The sequence below is a fragment of the Aspergillus brasiliensis genome, assembly GCF_001889945.1.
Source record: "Aspergillus brasiliensis CBS 101740 unplaced genomic scaffold ASPBRscaffold_12, whole genome shotgun sequence".
Taxonomy (NCBI): Eukaryota; Fungi; Ascomycota; class Eurotiomycetes; order Eurotiales; family Aspergillaceae; genus Aspergillus; species Aspergillus brasiliensis.
The window spans coordinates 1,139,976-1,160,629 of record NW_027137453.1 but is presented as its reverse complement, the minus strand read 5'-3'; the positions used below and the strand labels follow the sequence as shown (position 1 = coordinate 1,160,629).

The window sequence follows — 20,654 nt, the reverse complement described above, 5'->3', positions numbered from 1 at the left end:
AATGGCTGCGGAACTTACATCAACCCGGCTAAATGCGGAGAACCATCTACTTTTAGTATACAACCCTTTCCCCCTACCTGTTGCTGGCTTGCCCCTGTAGTCTGATACTGATCTTGTCGTCTGCTTGCAGGACCAGCCTCTCCTACGGTTACCACACGAGCTTGCACGTCGAAATTTCAAATCCGTTCAGCGCCTTGTCGAGCGAGAAAAGGAGTATGTCCTCCCCGCACTCAAAGAGACCGCCAATGCTTCCTTATCAAATGAGCAAACACCTGACCAAGCTCTTGCTGCGCTCGACGCTATGATTTCCCGCATGCAAGGATTGAAACGGAAAATGGAGAATTTGCATCAAGAGGAAAGAAAAATCCAAGAACAATCCCGGAAACGTATCCAGCACCTGGAGAAACTTCACCAAATTCCTAGCCTGGCAGACGTCCAATACGATCAGTGGGCGAGGGTTCGGTTGGACAGGCTCATGGTAGACCATATGCTACGTTCCGGATATATCAAAAGTGCCCAGCAGTTAGCCCGTGAGAAGGGGATCGAGGATCTTGTGGATCTTAACGTTTTTGTGCAGTGCCAACGTATCGCCGAGAGCCTACGCACTGGTGAAACGAAAGATGCACTGCAATGGTGTGGCGAGAATAAAGCAGCGCTGAAAAAGAGCCAGGTTTGTCTAATTTCCGCCCCTAATCACGGGGCTATATGCTAGAATCCAGGCCTGACCTTGGGCTACAGTATAACTTGGAGTTCGAACTCCGATTGCAGCAATATATCGAAATGGTCAGGACAGGGCATAGAGAGAAATTCAACGACGCTATGGTCCACGCCAAAAAATATCTAGCCCCATACCTTGAGACACAGTCGGTGGAGATTCATCGAGCTGCAGGACTCCTCGCTTTTCCTCCGGACACCAAAGCTGAGCCGTACAAGGTAATGGGGATATCGGTAACATTTTCAGACGGACTATACGAACTAACTCACCCATAGTCGATGTATGCTCATGATAGATGGGCTTATCTTTCCGACCTCTTTGTCCGCACTCACCATGAGCTTCTGTCATTATCCACTCGTCCTCTGTTACATATCGCTCTGTCTGCAGGCTTGTCGGCTCTCAAAACTCCTTCGTGCCATTCGGCCTATACCTCCTCCAGTTCGAACTCGCTGTCTACGACAACATCTGTTTGTCCGATCTGTTCGACCGAGCTTAACGAGCTCGCTCGGAACATGCCATATGCTCACCACACGAAGAGCTACGTTGAGAGCGACCCGATCGTGCTTCCAAATGGCAGGATTTATGGTCAGCAACGGCTGTTGGAGATGAGCAAGAAAGTCGGGTGTGTTGAGGCAGGTAAAGTAAAGGACCCTACGACCGGTGAGGTCTTCAATGAGGGTGATATGAAGAAAGTCTACATCATGTAACAAGGAATACATATCAAGGCTATGTGCAGCTGCAACCGGCCCTGTGTCTTATCTCATTCTTCTAGTTTGGAACAGACTGTGGAGTGTTTACCTGCAACGAATAGTTTGCGTTGGCATTTCCTATTCACTGTCGTCACTGTCGGATGCATCTCTCGGCCTCTTCTTTCTCGCAGTCTGCCCAGGTTTGGAAGACGGGGCGTTCCTCCTTATCGCTGGATGGTCTTCCTGTTTGACCTCAAAGACGTACATTCTCGCGTCCCTATCTTCTCCTCTCCAGCCGCCTCTTCCACCATCCTTTCCTTCGATGTTGCCCAGCGTCCGCGCATGGGAATACTCCTTATACGAGGCCCAGGGAAATCGAAAACTAGTGACCACTTGCAAGCCAGCATGCCTTGCAAGGTCTTTGATATTCCAGAGTGTGTAAGGCTCACCCTCAAACATCGACACTAGAATTTGACCTGGTTCGACTCTATTTCGGCATGTCGCCTGCCCGGTAGTGTTGGCTGTTCGCAGTTGGTTGCCGTCTCCACTGCCATCATGATCATCTTCACCTCCGCTTGATTCAAGTTCAGAATCCTCCCAGTTGTCCCAGTCGTCTTCATCATCACTGTCTACGTACTCGGGGCGATGAGACAACAAAGGCACGCATGCTTTGAAGAACGCCACCAAGAGTTCCTGGTTCGCTCGAACTTGCCGATTGACGTCGGTGGAGATGCCGCCGACATGAGGGAAGTTGAAGCAAATCACGTCCCACGGCCCACCTTGTGGTGCAGACGAGGCGCCGCTCTTTGCTTCTTTCCAGGCCGGACGTTTTCGTTCCTGTCGTGGAAAGCCCGTCCGGATCTCTTTACCACCACCCGCAGGAAGACCAAGTTTTCGAGCGTCAACTGAATAAAGGACTTTCGCTCCACGACGTTGCGCCTGGTTTTCAAGGGATTCTTGTGAATCGGTGCCTCCGATGCCTGCGTCGCCTCCATTGGGAAAGTTACCACTAATGTCTGAAGCATGCTCTCCCGTCGTCGCCTTGGAAAATGCGTATTGTATATCGTGAATGTTTTTCTCAGCTTTGGGGTATTTGCTGTAGAGCGTGTCTTTAGAATCATAGCAGGTCGCCATGACGTTCTTGCAACGGTGCTGGAGGACCAATGAGCGAGCAAAGGAGAAGTCGCCTACATCAATCTAGTTAGGGCTGTGGACCAACGAGACAAGGTTTTGACATGGTTCTCCGGCGCAGGCCCCCTTCGCCGGTGTTGAATCAGATAGCAAGTAGGATGTAGATGAAAGTTGGCGCGAGCTTGGGGACGACCCTGCGATTTTGCTCCCTAAAACAAAGCAGATGCAAAACAGGCACCCGTGAAAGACCTGCAAAGAACCCAGGGTCCTGTCGGCCAGCGCACGCATATTATCATCCCATGACAAACCAGTGGCATTTTATCGTAAATAATTGGGAAAAGCGTATGCCAACAAGAGCACGCGATCAACAACATGGGATGCATCCAGCCAGACGTCACAGCGAAAGCGAACCAATAAATATATATATATATATATATATATATATATCTATCCAGAATAGGGAAGAAGAAGAAGACATGATATCAAGAATGGAAAGGCAATCCAAGCATCGAACCACCAGACGAGAGCAAGTAAAAGCTAAAGCGGGGGAAAGGAAGAAGAAGAAAAGAGAAAGAGCCACTCACCTTCCCCAACAAGCAAGATCCGATCCATCCTTCCAAAAGGCACAATAGGCCGCTGGTTCCTCTGCTGCTGCTGCTGCTGCTGCTGCTGTGAATGCTTCATCTTCCGATCATTGTTGCTATTCTTGCTGGCATTGCCCGACCCGTGGTGATGATGACCACCCTGAGCGGCATTGGGCTTTGCAGAGTTGGTACCAGTAGTAGTGGTGGTAGTCGAAAGCTTAGCGAATGATGACATTTTGCGATGCTTTTTTGGATGTTGTTGTTGCTGGCCTGCTGGGGATGGGCCTCCGGCTTTTTTGGACTTGGGCATTTCTTTCTCTAAAAAATTTTTTTTTACCTTCTTTATGTTTTTCACGCCCTACTGTATGTTGTCCTGTAAGAGGATCTGAAAATGTTGTTAAGAGTGGGTGTGAGAATTGATGAGATGACCGAAGGGAGAAAGGGGTGGGGAAGGGGGTTTGTTGAAAATTATATATATATCAAAAATTATATATATATTGATATATATATTTCAACCTGAGGTACACGGTTCAAAATTCTATGATTGCTGATTGCCGCTTAGACCAATGAGAGGCCCGGGTTTGCGGGATCGTAAGGCAGATACAGCAGAGGCGGAGATCTATCAGTAACTAGTACTCTACTTAACTACTGTTTTCAACTGCGCAACCAATGTAAGTTTTCAATAGGCAATGGAAACCCATAGTAACTGCTAATAGTATGATGATTACTTTGACATAGTCCTTTTTTTTTTTCCCAATTTACTACAATGTCCACGGGATAGCTACGTGACGTTTTCTACCACTTCAAACGCACTACGTGCGCAACATCGGCCGCTTGTATTGCTCTCGCAGCGTAATGTCCATCCAAACACGCTTCAATTCTATAAGATTTATTAAAAGGACATAAAAAAAAAACTTCTTATATACAGGCTTGAACACCAGGAAAGGCTTTTTCCTTTTGATAAATCCTCAACCGCACGAAACCTTATTCTGCGAGGCCTCGTCACAGACAAGAACACAGAACACGCCATGAAAAGCAAAAAAGAAAAAAGGTAAGACATGTCATATCAATCCACAGCATTACTAGATGATATTCAAATGGAAGCCATCTGCGCAGCCCGAAACAAGTAAAATGAATATGCGAAAAAGGTCATGATCGGGGCAGATATTTGAAAGCAAAGCTAAAAAGGCCAGTAACAGCAACGCAGAGAGGCCTTTCAGGTAGCTCGACATGTGGAGATAGATTACAGAATCATCAAGACTTGCAAAGGGAGGAATGAAGTCTGCGATTCAGGGCCTGAACGACAGCCCCCGCCAACTACAACGAAACGAATAATCACATATCACATGCGAACAACGAGCACATTCTCGCACTCGGTACGAAGTGGCCTTGATGACGGTTGAGCCGGAGCAATCGCCCAGAACGACCCAGCTATCTCACTGACATCTAGACAATCCGACTAGGAACGCAGCGAGTCCCTCATACTCTGGCTGCTGGCGCTGACCGGGGGATTGGCGGTCGGCAAGACACCAGTCCTTGGCTTAGCGTTCTGCTTGATCTTAGCGATAGCGTAGACGATACCGCTAACAAAGCCAACGACGATAGCCGAAACACTGGGGAAGGTAACAGGGGCGTCGAAGAAGATGAGCCCCGAGATAGCAATAGGCAGCTTGTTCAGAGCTCCAACCATGGAGTAAGTGGTCGACGAAGTGACGCGAACACACCAGGCGGAGGTATAGGAGATAAACACGGACGACAAGCCGGAAAGGATCATGGCAAAGACGATGCTGTTACGGTCCACGGGAGGGAAGTTGCGGTTGACGTTGGCAGATGACCAGTCCTCCAAGAAAGCGGACAGAACGATCAGAACGGGGATCGACAGAAGATTGTTGTAGAACATGGCTAGAACACAGCAGGTCAGCAAATGAAGGGTTTTGTAATACAACCCATTTGATTAGAGCAACATACTGTCAAAGTCCTTGAAGTTGGTCAGCTTGATCCGCTTGCGCATGCCCAAAACATAGGACGACGTGCAGAGGCAGTTGATCAGCATCCAGATATAGCCTGCATTCAAAGTAGACACCTTGGCGGTCGCATCGCCGCTGCTCTCGACAGCGTGCTTGATATCAGCCCAAGCGGCAATGATAGAGCTCAGAACCATCAGCCCGAAAGAGAACAGGGTAAGACCGGTGACGGAGCCACCGAACCACAGGACCTCTCCGTAAGCGATAAGGATGATGGTCAAGTTCTTGAAGATGGTGTAGACGGGAATCGAGAGGAACTGAAGCGCCTTAGAGCCCGTGTAGATCATGCCGATCAAGAGCAGAGTGATGGGGAACCCTAGTTATAATCAAAGACACATCAGCACGAGAGCGCGAGAGGATTTATAAAAAGCAGACAGGCAGTTGATGAACACTTACACTTTCTGGCTTCGTCCGCGCTGAAGTCGCGATAAGTGATCAGACCACATGATTTACAGGTCTGGATTGCGATGATACAAACGAGAGACTGCAGGAGAGATGGATCAGCGGTCAGCTTTGAACATCCAACACACACCCGCCAAGTGCTCCGACATTAGCCGACATACCTGGATGCAGAGGAGGAAAAAGTTCAGGTTGAAGTCAGTGCCGGACAAAACATATTTGTTCATGACAGTCATCAAGATCGAGGATCCACAGTAGGCCAGGACGGGCAAGATGGGGTTGTTGGACAGCGAGCCCGACGGCGGACTCCTGGGCTGAGGCGGCGGCGGCGCCTCGAAGCTCTTGTTGCCCTGGTCTATCGAATCCATCTGGATCGTGTAATCGTCGGTCTTCTTGCCTTCAGCCATGGTGACTGATTCAATGAGTGTCTATGCGAAGGGGTAATGGATTTCGATGGGCCTATGGGAAAGACGAGAAAGTCGTGGCAAGGCGAAGGCGAGTCGGGAATGAAGTGATAGTGGCGGCGCCGGAGTGAGTGTTAAGAGGGAAAGAAAACCCGCAAGTATAAAGAAAAAAAAAAGAACACGAGAGACACCAGCCCGGAGATATGTTCACTTAGCCAGACAGTGTGAAAAGAATGGGGGGAAAGGAGGATGTGAAGAGGACGAGGGGGAAGAAGAAGGGGAGGACACGAGAAGGAGAAGGTCGAGAAAGAGGCTGAGGATAAGCCGGGGGGGAAGAAGGAAGAAAGACCAGCAGGAAGAATAATAATATCGCGAACGAAGGCGAAGGGGGAAAAGCAATTACTTGGAAATGAAAAAAAAAAAGGTTTCCTTTCCCGCCTGGGCTGGAACTCCCGCTTCTTCCGGATGCGGCAATCCAGTCGGTTATTTTTAATCTTGGCTGGTATTCTAATACATACATATATCAAGCCTATGTTTCTCCGTATTGGGGTGCTATGCTTGGCTTCTTAGAAGGACACAATACCTGTGTCTTGGCCTATATGTTCCTTATCATCAATTATGTTTCTCACAGTGCCACGTTGTCCATAGTGCTAGGGAGATCGGGATCTGGTGGAAATAATCAATTACACTTGGTACCTGAACGAAGTTAGCGGTACCTTTTCAGGGACTTCCTCCATAACTCCGTACCGTACCAGCATTGGGAATTTCAATGCGGTCCATACCGACCGATAGCCCGCCGTAGATTCTTCTCCCTCCGTATAGACTCCGTTCCTCATTCAAGTTCCGAAAGGAGAACCGACTGTTCACCTTGGAAGATTGTATCCATATCCCCGATATATATTTTCTTCAGTTAGACCTCTTTTCATCTTACTCAAGTCAATCTCTGAAGCCCTTTTGCGGGAGCATTTAGCTTCCCACTACCCCTCCGACCCACCGTGTGCTCTCCTCCCCCTCCCTCATTCCTTATCATCAGCAGAGTATAGTTATATACCGTCTCTCTTGCCTTTGTGTCTCTTTGAGGCTTGCCCTATCCTTCAATTGACAAACAATACCGCCGGGGTCCAACATCACCTTGCACCGAAAACCTACCTTCACAACCTTAATTCACAACAGAAACAACCTTTAAAAAACCACCACAATCATGAGCCGCGCCTTCGAAGACAAGCCCCCCGCAAGAGACCAAGATGACCACGACGCCGACTCGGATGCTCTGTTCGACGCGCTAGAAAATGAAGACGACTCAGCCTACCGAGCGCACCGAATCGAGCAACTCAATGCAGAATTCGCCTCAGCCCAAAACAACAAGAACAACAATGACAGCCGCACCCGTGATCACACCATCCTTGAAGACAGTCTTTACCCTACCATATCCAGCGACCAAGCCCTACTAGACTTCACCACGCAGACCCATCGATGCGTGATTCACTTCGCACATCCGGATTTCGCGCGCTGCAGCACAATGGACGAGCATATCCGAGCGCTAACGACCCGACACCATGAGGTGCGCTTTGCTCGGGTGGATGTGCGGAACACGCCGTTTGTGGTGGAGCGGTTGAAGATCCGGGTGCTGCCTTGCGTGATGGGGTTCAAGGATGGGGTTGGGGTTGAGCGCGTGACTGGATTCGAAGGGCTGGGATCGGGTGGTCGGGATGGAACCGATGGGTTTAGCACTGCGACTTTGGAGAAGAGGTTGATTTGGAAGGGAATTCTTGCTCAGGAGAAGTTCCGGGCTGGTGATGGGGCGTCTGATGGGTCGGAAGACGATGAGAGTGATAATGGAGATCGCAGAGATCGGGGGAAGCGGTCAATTCGGACGGGCAACGCGAGGAGTTATAGACATGCTGAAGACGAGGACGATGACTGGGATTGAAATCCGAGTGGCTTCCCTGGATAGCCTGTCATGATTGCAGAAGGATGTCCTGCCGTCTGGTGGGAGAACGCGTCGGTACCTTCATGAAACGAGACCGGATTAAGACAACAGCCCTGGAGACTAGAGATTCGTTGCTTGGCTGTAGCCATTGACGTTGGTGTGTAACCAATCTGCACCTGCAACAATGATTGTGGCAGCCGAGCAGGGTGCGCCGTAAGTTCGGAGTATGCCTGGATGCTATTCCACTCGAGTCTATACTCGGATCGGAGCGAGCTACGAAAGTGAGGCGGTATTGGGGGCTCGAAGCAACAACCGATGCCGGAGCATGGTACGGAATATAATCAAGTCAAGCACCTGGATAACTACCGAAATACATCATCCTAGTGATCGATCGTCGTAGAGTAGTATTACCACATTGAAACCGGAGGCGCAAGGCTACAGCAGAACATCCAGAAAAAAAAAAGACTTGGAAGAGAACTAATACAGCATCATCGTTGAGGTAAAGTTACAGCAATGTGGAGAAAACAGATCGCGGGTGACCATCCCAAGTAGAAAGATAAGGCTGCTGAAAGTTGCAAATGACAAGAAAAGAAGAAATGATGAGAAAACGGACGGCCACAGGAATCATGGAGTATGACAATGCGAAGGATTTATACATGTAGGTAAGAAGAGTGTTCACACAAATCCATCAACTTTCATAGAGGGGGGCGCCTGAGACACTTGAACTGGATGGAGACAAGATCAGAAAACTCCTCATTAGGAACGCAAAAGCAAGGTGCTCATGATAAAGATGAACTCGACGCGCCGGGAAAATAAAAGAAGGAGCAACATAAAAGCAACAATCGCTCAAAACGAGGTCTAGATCGCTACATTTTTCATTTCACCCAAGACCTCGGCGTCCAAGCCAGTGGCCGAGGACGGTTGATTGGAGTCACGCTTTTGCGTCTTGTCCGCTTCCAATGACTGGCGCTCCTCCTCACTCTTTCCAGCTCCCTCGTTCTCTTTTCCGCCGATTTGAGGCGTGGCTACCTCCATCAAATCTTCAGATGGACGCTCTTCTTCGTTCTCTTTCGCCGTTTGCTCTGGAAGCTCAGTCTCCTCAACGGTGTGCACTGGACTCGGGGCCTCTTCTGTAACGCGAGCCAGTGGGCTTGACATGCCGAATTGAGTCTTGGGACTTTGAGTAGAACCCCGGTTGGGGAAGCGATGCGGCGACCTTCCACGCTCTTCACTGGGCGTTGGGCTGCCATAGGGTGACTCTTTGCCCGACTTGCCGCCCGTGCTCAGTCCCAGGCCATTCGGAGCCTTGCGCCTAGGTTGTCTCCTGCCATACTTCTGATCGGTTCTCCACCTCAAGATCTCCAAGTAGGGGGGTTCCACGTTCTGGGACTTGAACTCCAAAAGCTTCATTTCATTTGTTTCTTCATCCACAGAGACCTTGCCACTGCAGATATCATCTGCTAGCGTCGCAAGGAAGGCAGCCCAGGACCGAGCAATCACGTATTTACAGTCGTAGTCCCGGCCAAAGATGATAACCTGTCCCCACTTTCCAGCAGGTCCTGGGGCCAAGTCGATAGCGATATGGTTGCCGCCCCAGTCGCGAGCCAAAGGAATCCAAGCCGGATGGGCATAGGCCTTCTGGACGGCACCGGGGGGCTGCGAGTCCTGTCGTTCGAGTAGGTCGTTTCTCCATGCACCATTAGCACCCGGGGCAGGGGGCACGGCAGACGATGAACTGGGGATTGGCTTTGGAGGGGCGTTCATCATAGACGAGCTCAAAAACTCCTCGTTGACTATCCGCCAGTTTTTCCATTCCTGGACGATTTCCTCACAGTCCAGAAGCATGCAGCCAAAGATGACACCGGTGGGCAACCCTCCCCGCTCCTGACCATCATGGACCATCAAGGATTCCCGCAGCTCCAACGGTAGGCTGCAGTCCAGTTCGTGCTCCAGTTCGTTGATGTCATTTTGGGTGCAACCCTCGCATAGATTATCCCAAAGCTCCTGGTAATTATTCTCCAGCCATTTCTCGATCTTTCTCCACGAATGAGCGATGGGTGGAGGGGGTGGAGCACCATCATGGAAACTTTGCATCTGGATCTCCGGGGCACCATCCGCATTGGGATCTGCGGATTGACGCTTCTGAGATGACAGTGATCGCATTCCAGGAGAGTATGGGCGATTAGGCGAGCCTCCTCCGGTAGGGGAGCCGGACCAACCATTTGAGCCCTTGGGCTGGTCGTCATCATAGGGAGAAGTCAGATCCGGTCGAGATTCGATAGCGCTTGTTGCAATGGAAGTGAGAGGCTCGTGTCGACTTTGACTAAGAGGCACATGTTTACCGGTTCGATACGGCGAGTCATGGGAAGCATGGCGATCATAAGAAGTCATTGTATGCCAAAAGGACCGCCATGCTGAGCCGATGCTGTGGATGGTCAGAAAAGAGTCAGCCGCCAAACTTTGGATTCTCGGGGAGATGTGGCCGGGTGTTTCGATGAAAGGGAGATACTCACGCATTCGCCATGATTGGATGGAAGACAGATACCTAGACCTAGTGACAGAGGGCAGGCAGACTCGACCAGCGCTAATTGTCCTTTTCTCTATTTCTCCTTATAACAAGCGAAAGAGGAGCATTCGAAGGGGGAGGAAGGGAGGAAGTCCAAGGCCGGAATTCAGTACCGCGGATAGATGGATCAAGAGCGGAAGACAAATAATAATGTAGAGGAAGTTTTGCTGGGAGGGCCGGTGGGTAAACGGGGCGGCTAGGGAACCGCTAAGTGACAGCACTAAGAGGCGATTGGTATTAGAGGAAGATGGGAGAATGAATGAAGAAACTTGGAAGGGGGAAGAAGGGGGGTGGTGGGAAAAGGGAAGAAGATGTGGAGATTTGGAAGAGCAGCAGAGAGAGGAAGACGATGAAATGGTGGTGCCAGTACCAGTGAGTGAGCGCGCAAGAGCGAAAGCAAGCGCGCGAGGGAGGGAGGGATGCGATGGGGTTGGTCTGGAAAGACTGGATAATTGGGGGAAATGAGAAATGAGTCTTCGGTCTTTGGGACTCCTTGTGAGGGGAGAGGAGGAGGGAAGGAAGGGAAAGGAAGAAGAAATTTGGAGAAAAGCGCTTTTTTTTCCCTCTTCTCTTTTGGGAGGATTCGCTCTGTTTCTTTCGTCCGAATTCTTTTCCACTTTCGATGTTGTCGTTGTCGTTGTCGTTGTCGTCGTCCTCGTCTTCTTCCTCTTTGCTCTCAAACTCCCTTCTCCTTCTGCTGTTGCTGTCGTCGTCTCCCTTTGGGGCCCTTCACCAACTAGCGTGCAGTGGGCTTTTTTCGGGGCGAGGCCGGCAGCGACGATTCGTCGGTTGACCCCCTGGGAAGGCGTCCGGAACCAGGGACTGGGCCACATCATTACTCTTCGCAGTCACTTTAGATTGCCTCGCAATGTACCGGCGGTTACACATTCAACGCTAACTCAATTCCTCCCCTAAAATAACTTAGATACTATGTATGTATCTATGTATGTATGTATGACTTTCTGGAGGCCTCTTGCAGGCCCCTTCTTTCTAGTCGCTCTATAGCTATGGGATGGTTTTGTTTATGGAGATTTCTATCGTATCTCTCTCTCTCTCTCCCTGCCGTGAACCCGACTCCTGCTAAAGGGAGTGAGCTTATCGTGCGTCACATAATACTCACCACTACCTAAAATGTCCGTTCCTGCAGACATCACTTCTTAACATTCCTTACCCGCCACCAACCTCCATTTAGGTGGCAATCCATATCCAATTGCGGCGGTACGCGTGTGATATCACACCTCCTCTTGAAAACTTTCCTGGATAGGGCTAATGAACCATGACTGCAGTGGCTGACCTTGTCTACAGCCTTCCCGCAGACGGTCGGGGTCCTCTTTGATGAAGCGAATGCCTGCAGAAAGGCAGTAAGTTACTATTCAATGAGTAACTACCTAATTGAGTCAGATGAGATAACTAGTTACACTTTTTCCAGTATAATTATACTATTCACTGGACATGAACCACTTATGTCCTTAATAATCCGGATAGAGATAGACTCATCACTGAAATTCAAACCATAGACACGAGCCGGTTTCATGTAGGGACTTCGTCCCTTTATCGAACCGGAGTATCTACTACTTATGCGCATCATCATCCTTGCTCCTCCCAGCTTTCATTTCCATATTACTAAAAGAGATAAATAAATAGCTCCCCAATTACCCTATAAACTCTATGTGTAGACCAGATATACACCGGGTACCTGAGTGTGACTAGTGTTATGTAGGTGCTGCGTATACCGCAGTATACTATCCATATGACTTAGAGTTATTCCGACATCGATTTCATTCCATGAATGAAACTAATTCTTGTCGCTAAGAACATACGTCTTTTTAATTTTCAACTACCTCCGATAGAACGGGTCTTTCATTAACGTATCCTATATCCCAGAGACTTGGACAGCAGGAATAGCTCACCAATTGGGGAAATCCATCCATGCCACACAGGACAACCCCTTTCATCTTACGGGGAAGTTCACCCCACGAACACCCGAGTACGTAGAACCCCATTAGCACGAGGACTTAGCCGAAGAAAACCATTCTTGGACATGTATTCGATATAAGTCCTCCGTAGAGCATCTAATTCGGTGGAGCTTTCACTCAAGATCTGTCTCAGATACGTAGCGACCTAACCATCATTACCATTACCAGGTAATACGTGCATACACTACTACTAACTACTCCGACCAGTAGTGGTCAAGAAACAATGAATATACATCCCAATCACCTAACCATAAAAAGCTCAAGCAATTATTACCCACCATGCACTACCCTTCCCCCCCCGTGCTCGCTATCACGGGGGTGTTTCTTTTTGTTTATTTCTGGATTGCAGTGGAGGCAGACTTTCTCTAGTAGCGAAATTTGCAATACGGAAGTGGAGCTCAGAACAGCAAAAAGTGGACCGACACTTTCGGGAACTCCCCATTCGCCGTTGAGGTTGGGCTTGCCGCCGGGGCGGGCGGCTTCCATTCGGGTTCTGGACTCCGGATTCGGGCCTCCTTATCCATCCCGGCATGTCTTTCCCTACCTGCTCCGTGGAGAATTGTCAAGGTAAGGATCTAGTACCTAGGCAGTGGGAGGCATTTGCTAATTTGGGTTGGCGGGGGGAGGGGGGAGAAGGGAGGGGGGTGTTCACTAGACGTCGGACTACTGACTGACTGGGGATGGATAGGCATCTCTTCTGGATCTGATCGCTCCAGTATCCCTGAGACATAACTAGCTGTCGCTTGGCAGAGATGCTATACTATTATTACTGCTATTGCTATTAATTACTATTACTATCGCTATATGCTAGCAATTTGACCCGCATAAATCACAGCATAGGAAGTGGAGAAATGTAGATGGAGCAAGAAGATAATGTCCGGCTGAAAGAACGTATGATTGGGATAGCCGTTGATGTGGATTTGCGTTGATAACGGTCAAACCCATAGTGTGAAGACAAGGGCTTCGAAACGAATGTAGGTACATGACACATAAGAATAAGGATAAAAGAAAGAGAAAAGAAAGGCCTTCATGATACATATCAGGAAACAACCAGTCCCGGATTGGCCTTGAGAGATCTCGTCCAGCAAACGAGAGGGCCGAACCCAAAAGAAGGAGTAGAAAAGTCATCGTTCATCGCCATTGACGAAACCTGAAACCGAACCCCCGAAAGACAAATATTGATGGGAAGGAACATGTTAAAGATGAAACAAAAGGAAGGGATAAACATGAAGCAAGACATAAAAAAAAAGTCAGAAAGTAACAACATCAACGAGTGTTATCACGGATATCCGTAGACGTTAAAAAAACCTCGCCCAAACCAACAGTCCCATAAAGAGCACTCCAAAGGCAACCGGACTCCATGGTTCAATGCAAATAGAGGTTCGAAGACATACTAGGGGCACAGATAACTCCCCTTCAATCGCCAGGATAGCCGCTACCAACATGAAACCGTGGAGAACAACAGAACAGGGCCCCGAGAAGGACATAGACGATACTTCGTCAGGAAAACATAACTTAGGACATAAAGCACAAGATGATTATGGTGTGAACGTAAGTTGCGATAGCCCAATAAAAATGAGAACCATGCTTCACATGGCCAGTGGGATTCAGCTAATGTCCCCAGCACTGTTCGGCAAGACCGTGCCCTTTGTGATGAATTGATATCGTGAGATAAACAGGGATAATTAGAGATGAAAGTAAATCAGGAAGGCATAGCGAGACGTCAAAGACAGTCACGTCAAGCGAAGGAGCTTTGCATGCCGCTGGCTGGCATGGCAGGGTTCACATCGAGTTTCAAAATTCTTCGCAGATCATCTTCTATCTTCTTCGTGTCATAAGGCTGCGCGTTGTTGTTCACTGACACGCTCCGTGAGACAGGAGACTGGTGCTGCGGAGGAGAATAATACGCAGGATATTGTGCATACTTAGGCGGAGATTTGGGCTGGTCGTACGCGGCTGGAGGGTAAAAGGCTTGGCTGTGAACGCCCGGCATATTTTCGATTTTCGAGGTAAGAACTTCTTTCCTCAAAGGCGAGTTCTGCAAGTGATATTGCTGAGCAGCGTTCGAGTGCGTATAGGATGACGAATAGTGCCGACCGTTTCCGACAAATGTTTGTTTCTGATCATACGACATGCCATGGGAGATAGAAGCTGGTGGACCCGAAGTCGTCCTCACTGGCGTTGCAAAATGAGGTACGCCGGGGTTTGAAGCAGGCCGCTCCATCACTAGACTGCTTTGATCATGAGCCGTGATAGATGCGGACGAAGGTCTCTGGGGACGAGGGTTGAGCAACAAAGTTTTCAAAGCTTCGGTTTTAGCTCTCTTCTCCTGCTCATCGAAGTCACATACAGGAGGAGAAGGTGAGCTGGCCGATCGCAGCGCGTTCATACGGTCTTTGTAAGAGGTCGCAAAGGAAGGACCGATTTGCGAATGTTGGAACTCCGGGCTTTCCATCTCCAGCCGGAAGAGCCCACTAGCAGTGCCATTGGGTCTACGGTGCTGGGGGGTCTTAGAATCAGTCTGTGGCGACCGGACCCGAGTGCTTGCTTCAGGGCTTTGCTGCTGCTGCTGCTGCTGCTGCTGCTGCTGAGGGTTTCTGGCCTCAACCGCAGCTTTGAAGAGAAAATCCAAGGGTGTTGACTGGCGCTCCTCCTCCTGATATTGCGGGCGCGACTTGGGCTTGGAGGGAGTGTTCTCCAAATCTGGCTCGACATCGAGATGATCACCGTCGGACTCTAAGGCTGGTGCAAGATCCGACTCAGGCAAAGACTTGGAGAAGAAACTGGGAATAGGCAGTGCCGACGGTGCTGGAGATGCATGGAAAGTCGGGCCGGCGTAATGGGGGCTGTCCTTCACTTGAGGAGTGGCGATGGCGTTATTAGGTTGAGAAGTAGTGTGACGGTGCCCCTTAGGCGCTGGAGACGCTCTGGATGTGTCGCGCGGCTTCTTGCCGGACCGACTTTGCTTCTTCTTGGAGGCGTTGACATTGATGGAGGAATCGGTGGCGGTTCCGCCAGGACTCGAGTTTCTTGGCGGTGACGAGGGAGGGGTTGCCGGTATAGCAACTTTTTGAGTAGAGGGTGTCATGTTCCTCTTTGAATTGCGTCGATTGTTTCGCGATGCCTTTGGCGTCGGAGGGTTGGGTGATTGAGTTGACATGATGGTCAGGTAGGCTTAATAAATAGGCAGCCTTGTGAAGAGAAACCGAAAACGACTGGCGGCGGCGGCGGCACCAGAAAACAAAAACAATAGCGATAAGAAGCGACTCGAACGATAGTAACGAGTCGGCGGTGGTACGAAGCACTGTCCAGCAGCCCGTACTCGATGATTCAACGCTGGATAGAACTATCAGGAGACAAGAGGAGATCGTCGCTAGGTGCTGGGCACTGAGAGTGTGGCCCGACGAGTTGGTCTTTTGATTGATCGGAAAGACGTCAGAATGGAAATCAAGTCGGAGAGTGGTGAATCGTCTATTATTAGAGTCGAAGGAAGCGCAAAGGAAGCAGTAAGCCAAGACTCCTAGGCATGCTCACGTCTAGATAGGCGAATAAAGGCAGCAAGTAAAGGAAGGCTGAGGTACATTATAGGTCTTGACCGAGGCTTTGGGGAAGGAAAGGTTGAAGTGAGAGAGAGGGAGAGAGAGAGCAGCGACTGGACTTTGGGAAGGGCGGGCGAAACCCAAGAATGGCTGGGGGAAGAACCAAGCGGGGATCATCGCCGATGACTCAGCCACTTGGTACAAGTCACACTGTCACAAAGTAGTAAGTTGGTGACTAGTACTCCGAAGTAACTAAGTAACTACTAGTAGAGTTCTTACGCCACTGCCAGACTGCCTTGCAAACAGAACAAAACCACATCCATTCAAGCTGCTGTTTATCTCACTTCATACCCCAGGACCATCATTCTCCCCAACAAGGTACTCGGCTTGAAAAAAAGTTAACAAAACGAAATCTGAACCCTCTCTTACCGCCCTTATCAGTTCCCATCAGCTTCCTTTGGTAGTTAGAAATCCTCTACTACGTCAGAGTGTTCCTCGGGTAAGCCAATGCCCCTCTCGATCTACGCCCACCAGTTATTGCCGGTGGGCTCACACCGCAACCACCCCCGGGTTTATCAGCTAACTAACCAACAACTACTACCAATAGTACCTAGGCCAGGTACCACCACTATCCGAGCAACCTACGTAATCAGTCTATCTGCCTGCCCCTCCTTCGAAACCCATTTGCGACTTGTGACCGGTTTTTCGACAGATTAAGCGCCGTGAAAAGGGTAAAGCGCGCAACATGGCCGACGTGGAAATGAAAGAAGCCGGCTCCGCCGCCGCCGTCAAAGCGAAGGGCTCGTCGAAAGCTGCCGAAGGTGCCAGTGACGGCAAGAAGAAGTTTGAGGTTAAGAAGGTATAGCACCAAGATGTGTGCTTCCTTTTCGAGTACCGCTGAAGCTAATCGGATCGCTCCTCTAGTGGAACGCGGTCGCCCTGTGGGCGTGGGATATCGTCGTCGACAACTGCGCAATCTGCCGTAACCACATCATGGATCTCTGTACGTTTCGAGTCCTCCTTGCCTTCATGCAACACGGAATCTGATGTTTGATTGTTGCTAGGTATTGAGTGCCAAGCCAACCAAGGTTCATCTACGACTGAAGAGTGTACAGTTGCTTGGGGTATCTGCAACGTAAGTTCACCCCTCTAAGCATACACACTCTGCACCCCATACTAACGCCCACCTTTCTCTGTCCTTAGCATGCATTCCACTTTCACTGCATTTCGCGGTGGCTGAAAACCCGTCAAGTCTGTCCCCTCGACAATAGGGACTGGGAGTTCCAGAAGTACGGCCGGTAAACGCGTGTCCGGAGATTGCAGGGTTCGAATATGGGCGGATCACCTTCTATGTCTTACAATGTCCCTATCAGGTAGAACCGGAAGGGAGGGCTTTCTATGGCGTTTGCGGTTCATTTCCCAGTTCTCAGCAGCGGCTTTTAAATTATCGATGCAGGTTTTGTTTGTGCACACGCAAGCGGACAAGTTGTGATTGATTCAGGATATAAAATAGACATGTCCAAAGTCCACGCCTCTTGTCTCACGCAACCTTAACTCCATCTACCATGATGCCTGCACCACCTCCCACGCCCGCCGTCAAGGGAACCAGCCATTTCTCGGGATTCTTATTGTACATAGGCCAAGGCGGAATGACGGCCAACCCAGTTATTAACGTGCCGGCCAATCCGACCCAAAGTGTTAGATGGATATCCTGGAAGATGTATCCAACAATGAAAGCAACGGCCTTTGAAGAGCGACAACAGTAAGCAACCAGGTCAGAAGACAACAACAATAACAAGACCGTCATCCCCGTAGAATAATGACAATAGCAACTTACACCCGAGAGAACAAGAAGCACCGTACTAAGAAGCTCTGCAATACGCTGGCCCTGGAAGTCCTATTGATTGTGACGGCGACATGGTTAGTTATACACTCGGGATGGGTAGATAGACAAGAAGTAAACGCATAGGTGGCTGTAATATCAATAATCACCCAAACAGCAAGCGCAGAGGAAACAGAACTCACAATTTGACCTTCCAGGGCATCTTGAATCGGTGCCAGGAGACTTTCCATTGTGTATGTTTTGATTCAAGCGCGATATGATTGTTTGCCCGTTTGATCTAGACGGTCGCTGGTCGAAGGGGAGCCCTTTACTTTGTTGCCGGCGATGAGGTTAGCTTGAAGGTGGTCGGATGTCCACCGCCTCAGCTTATCGCTGGGTGATTCGGACGCTGTACGCTGTATTGTTACACAGACGGTAACATTCGTATTGAAGCCTGTATCGGGCGTTGACGTATTACGCTCCGGGCTGCTGGGACTACTCATCGTCGATCGTTTGAACGTCGTTCTTTGTTTCTTTGTTTGATGTAACCTTCTAGGATAGGAAGTATGAGGGGAAACTTCATTGATCATGTGGCCTGGTGGTATGTCTTTCATTAGAGCATCTGTGACAGTTATGTTCTGTCAGACGACCAAGTCTGTTCAATCTACAAGAGTACACAAAGTGCCTTGACAGTTTCGAGTCGTCCGGGAAACTTTTCATTTGCATGTTGTTTTCGGAAAACTGACAGTCTTATGGACAGCGCAGGAAATAAAAACCGTGGGCACGGATATCATAAGAACGAGTGATAAAAGAGTCACTTTCGTTGTGCCCATCGTATATAGAGAGCCCTTCTCCAGGCTCCAGCTGTCTATGAGAGCGGATACACCAATCATGGCGGTCATATCTAATATGGCATCTCCGATCATGGGGTTTTATGTGTGACTTGGGTTCCACTTCTGGCAACCGCTATCAGGTACTCAGTATTGGACAGTGGTGCCGTCCTGGGCAGGCTCGAGCAACTTCCACTGGCAGGAAATGCCATTGGTAGCAAAGCGAGAGATAATGCGGTCTGCAATCTCTTCGAACCTATCCGTTGCCAAGGCCAGGATGGTCGGACCAGCACCTGACAAACAGATTCCAAGCAGACCGGGCTGCGTACGTGGGTTCATTGATTGGAGAATTTCCGTCAAGCCGGGGATAAGAGTCTGTCTGTATGGTTGGTGGACCTTATCTTGCATGGCCAGATAGATCATGTCTGGGTCCGGCGGAGAGCTGCCCAAAGCTGCTGGGAGCAAGGCAGCGCGCTGAAGGTTGAAGACCTAAACCAGATAATAGCATTAGCTGATGCGGCTCACTGCTATCGGTACGGATTTGGCGACAGAGGGGGCAAAGCTTACAACGTCCGCCCTGGTATACGAGGTAGGAAGAACATTCCGCGCGTTGGCGGTCGGCACGACAAAGTCGGGGATGATGGCAATGGCCTTGATTTCTTTGGCCCACTGGAACTTTCTGTAATGGCCGATGCCAACGGGCGGCTCAGGAGGCCTCTTGCCGGTGTCAACACCACCAGCCGGAGAAGGGAGAACTTCACTGAGAGGGATCTCCTTGCGCGCTACGTCTTCGGGAGCGAGTTCGTTGAGGTAGGTACCAACGAAGCCTCCGAAGAGCGAGGCAGCGACATTGTCGGGGTGTCGTTCTGTTGAGCGGATGAGCGATGGCCAGCAAGCAAACGAGGTGTCAAACATTATCAATCGCATGCAGTATGCTCGACTTCACCCCCCATCAGCAGAACGAGGGAACGTGCGACTTACCGATCATCAAACAATAATCCAAGAGACGATCCTTGGTGAGCCCAAGCTTACCTACCTCATTTCCCAGCATTACACCAGCCACAACGGCAGTGCCAGAAGACCCGAGACCCCGACTCAATGGGATCGGGTTTACAATGTGCACATGGGTCTCAGCAGGGAATGCCCGTTGGTTATGGCATCTAAGTACGTAAAGTGCTACGCGGGTGATCAAGTTGACCTCGGGGTCCAGACTGATCTTCTCGGTACTCTTGCTCTGGTCGTCATATGTAATGCGACAGTTAAGTGGTTCTTGGGATGACTTGGAAGTATCAATTGTGACATGGAGCTCCAGGTGCATGGACAACGCCAGGCCGATCACGTCGAACCCAGGTCCGATGTTGGCGGAAGAACAGGGCGTCCTGATAGAAAAGGAAGTGGCAGCCATTGTGGAGGGAGAGTCAGGGCAAAAGAAAGAAAGAAAAGTGGATTGAAGCGGGATAGAGTTCCCAATGACTTGCTGGACCTGTAGTATGTATGGCAAAGGCACCCTTGTTGCAAGTCCCCGGCGTAGTTAGTAGTGATAGATAGGATTGAGTCACTACAATAATAATTATCGCACTCGGCTCCGACCAGGTTGTGACTCTTTCTTTTCTTGGCGCTCCTCGGTGGTCAAAAAAGGTAATGAAAAAAGGGCTGCAAAAAAAAGAGCCAAAAAAATGGCCGACTTCGGGGAGGGGAAGCAGAAAGCGGGCAAGTGAGGGGCCACAGGGCTTTGTTAGATCCAAAGGTGCCACAAAGCCAAGTTCGAAGATTATTTCCCAGATTCTCCTATCACGATTGTTTGTGACATGGGTTGTCAATACTAACTAAATATTTACTACGGAGCTTACAGAAAAGTAACTAGTTCCTTGATCCATCCGTAGTTACACTGGCAAATAATCAACGCAGACATTTCATAGGGAGTCATGCGATCGTTTTGTTAGTAAACTCCTACTGATTGGGTCTTGGTCTCGTACGGAGTATTGTCACAAGCAGACATGACCTCAGCCGCGAACGCTTGCTTCCCTCCCCCCACCTTCAAGTGC

General features: G+C 49.7%; 10 protein-coding genes across 10 annotated transcripts; 3 read left to right on the top strand and 7 right to left on the bottom strand.

Annotated features, from left to right (window-relative positions):
• Position 1: 1 nt before the first annotated feature.
• ASPBRDRAFT_132694 (FYV10 family protein) lies at positions 2-1,422 on the top strand (the record flags this gene model as incomplete). Its single annotated transcript, XM_067618466.1, has 4 exons — positions 2-55; positions 131-670; positions 739-933; positions 991-1,422. The coding sequence occupies 4 exons, from the start codon at positions 2-4 to the stop codon at positions 1,420-1,422; spliced, it is 1,221 nt and encodes a 406-aa protein (XP_067476021.1).
• Positions 1,423-1,542: 120 nt separating this feature from the next.
• On the bottom strand, positions 1,543-3,354 carry ASPBRDRAFT_199189 (25S rRNA (uracil2634-N3)-methyltransferase; the record flags this gene model as incomplete). Its single annotated transcript, XM_067621299.1, has 2 exons — positions 1,543-2,591; positions 3,120-3,354. 2 exons carry the CDS (start codon positions 3,352-3,354, stop codon positions 1,543-1,545), a joined length of 1,284 nt encoding a protein of 427 aa, XP_067476020.1.
• Positions 3,355-4,578: 1,224 nt separating this feature from the next.
• gmtA (GDP-mannose transporter) lies at positions 4,579-5,949 on the bottom strand (the record flags this gene model as incomplete). The annotated part of the gene is made up of 4 exons (XM_067618507.1): positions 4,579-5,021; positions 5,088-5,459; positions 5,540-5,627; positions 5,707-5,949. 4 exons carry the CDS (start codon positions 5,947-5,949, stop codon positions 4,579-4,581), a joined length of 1,146 nt encoding a protein of 381 aa, XP_067476019.1.
• A 1,198-nt stretch (positions 5,950-7,147) lies between these two features.
• Positions 7,148-7,876, top strand: ASPBRDRAFT_133537 (thioredoxin domain-containing protein; the record flags this gene model as incomplete). The annotated part of the gene is made up of 1 exon (XM_067618524.1): positions 7,148-7,876. The coding sequence occupies one exon, from the start codon at positions 7,148-7,150 to the stop codon at positions 7,874-7,876; it is 729 nt and encodes a 242-aa protein (XP_067476018.1).
• A 629-nt stretch (positions 7,877-8,505) lies between these two features.
• ASPBRDRAFT_313914 (uncharacterized protein) lies at positions 8,506-10,580 on the bottom strand. The gene is made up of 2 exons (XM_067622894.1): positions 10,390-10,580; positions 8,506-10,301 (listed from the first exon to the last, which is right to left on the bottom strand). The coding sequence occupies exons 1-2, from the start codon at positions 10,398-10,400 to the stop codon at positions 8,735-8,737; spliced, it is 1,578 nt and encodes a 525-aa protein (XP_067476017.1). The 5' UTR covers positions 10,401-10,580; the 3' UTR covers positions 8,506-8,734.
• A 2,607-nt stretch (positions 10,581-13,187) lies between these two features.
• On the bottom strand, positions 13,188-13,666 carry ASPBRDRAFT_313692 (uncharacterized protein). Its single transcript, XM_067622891.1, has one exon. It carries the CDS (start codon positions 13,544-13,546, stop codon positions 13,226-13,228), a length of 321 nt encoding a protein of 106 aa, XP_067476016.1. The 5' UTR covers positions 13,547-13,666; the 3' UTR covers positions 13,188-13,225.
• A 490-nt stretch (positions 13,667-14,156) lies between these two features.
• On the bottom strand, positions 14,157-15,578 carry ASPBRDRAFT_33341 (proline-rich nuclear receptor coactivator motif-containing protein; the record flags this gene model as incomplete). The annotated part of the gene is made up of 1 exon (XM_067623109.1): positions 14,157-15,578. The coding sequence occupies one exon, from the start codon at positions 15,576-15,578 to the stop codon at positions 14,157-14,159; it is 1,422 nt and encodes a 473-aa protein (XP_067476015.1).
• A 1,124-nt stretch (positions 15,579-16,702) lies between these two features.
• ASPBRDRAFT_133319 (SCF ubiquitin ligase complex subunit HRT1) lies at positions 16,703-17,259 on the top strand (the record flags this gene model as incomplete). Its single annotated transcript, XM_067618510.1, has 4 exons — positions 16,703-16,816; positions 16,882-16,960; positions 17,022-17,092; positions 17,161-17,259. 4 exons carry the CDS (start codon positions 16,703-16,705, stop codon positions 17,257-17,259), a joined length of 363 nt encoding a protein of 120 aa, XP_067476014.1.
• Positions 17,260-17,286: 27 nt separating this feature from the next.
• On the bottom strand, positions 17,287-18,030 carry ASPBRDRAFT_659305 (signal peptidase complex subunit 1; the record flags this gene model as incomplete). Its single annotated transcript, XM_067628618.1, has 3 exons — positions 17,287-17,701; positions 17,795-17,854; positions 17,983-18,030. 3 exons carry the CDS (start codon positions 18,028-18,030, stop codon positions 17,498-17,500), a joined length of 312 nt encoding a protein of 103 aa, XP_067476013.1. The 3' UTR covers positions 17,287-17,497.
• A 310-nt stretch (positions 18,031-18,340) lies between these two features.
• On the bottom strand, positions 18,341-20,370 carry ASPBRDRAFT_46972 (homoserine kinase). Its single transcript, XM_067625754.1, has 3 exons — positions 19,591-20,370; positions 19,177-19,475; positions 18,341-19,098 (listed from the first exon to the last, which is right to left on the bottom strand). The coding sequence occupies exons 1-3, from the start codon at positions 20,012-20,014 to the stop codon at positions 18,757-18,759; spliced, it is 1,065 nt and encodes a 354-aa protein (XP_067476012.1). The 5' UTR covers positions 20,015-20,370; the 3' UTR covers positions 18,341-18,756.
• Positions 20,371-20,654: the final 284 nt, after the last annotated feature.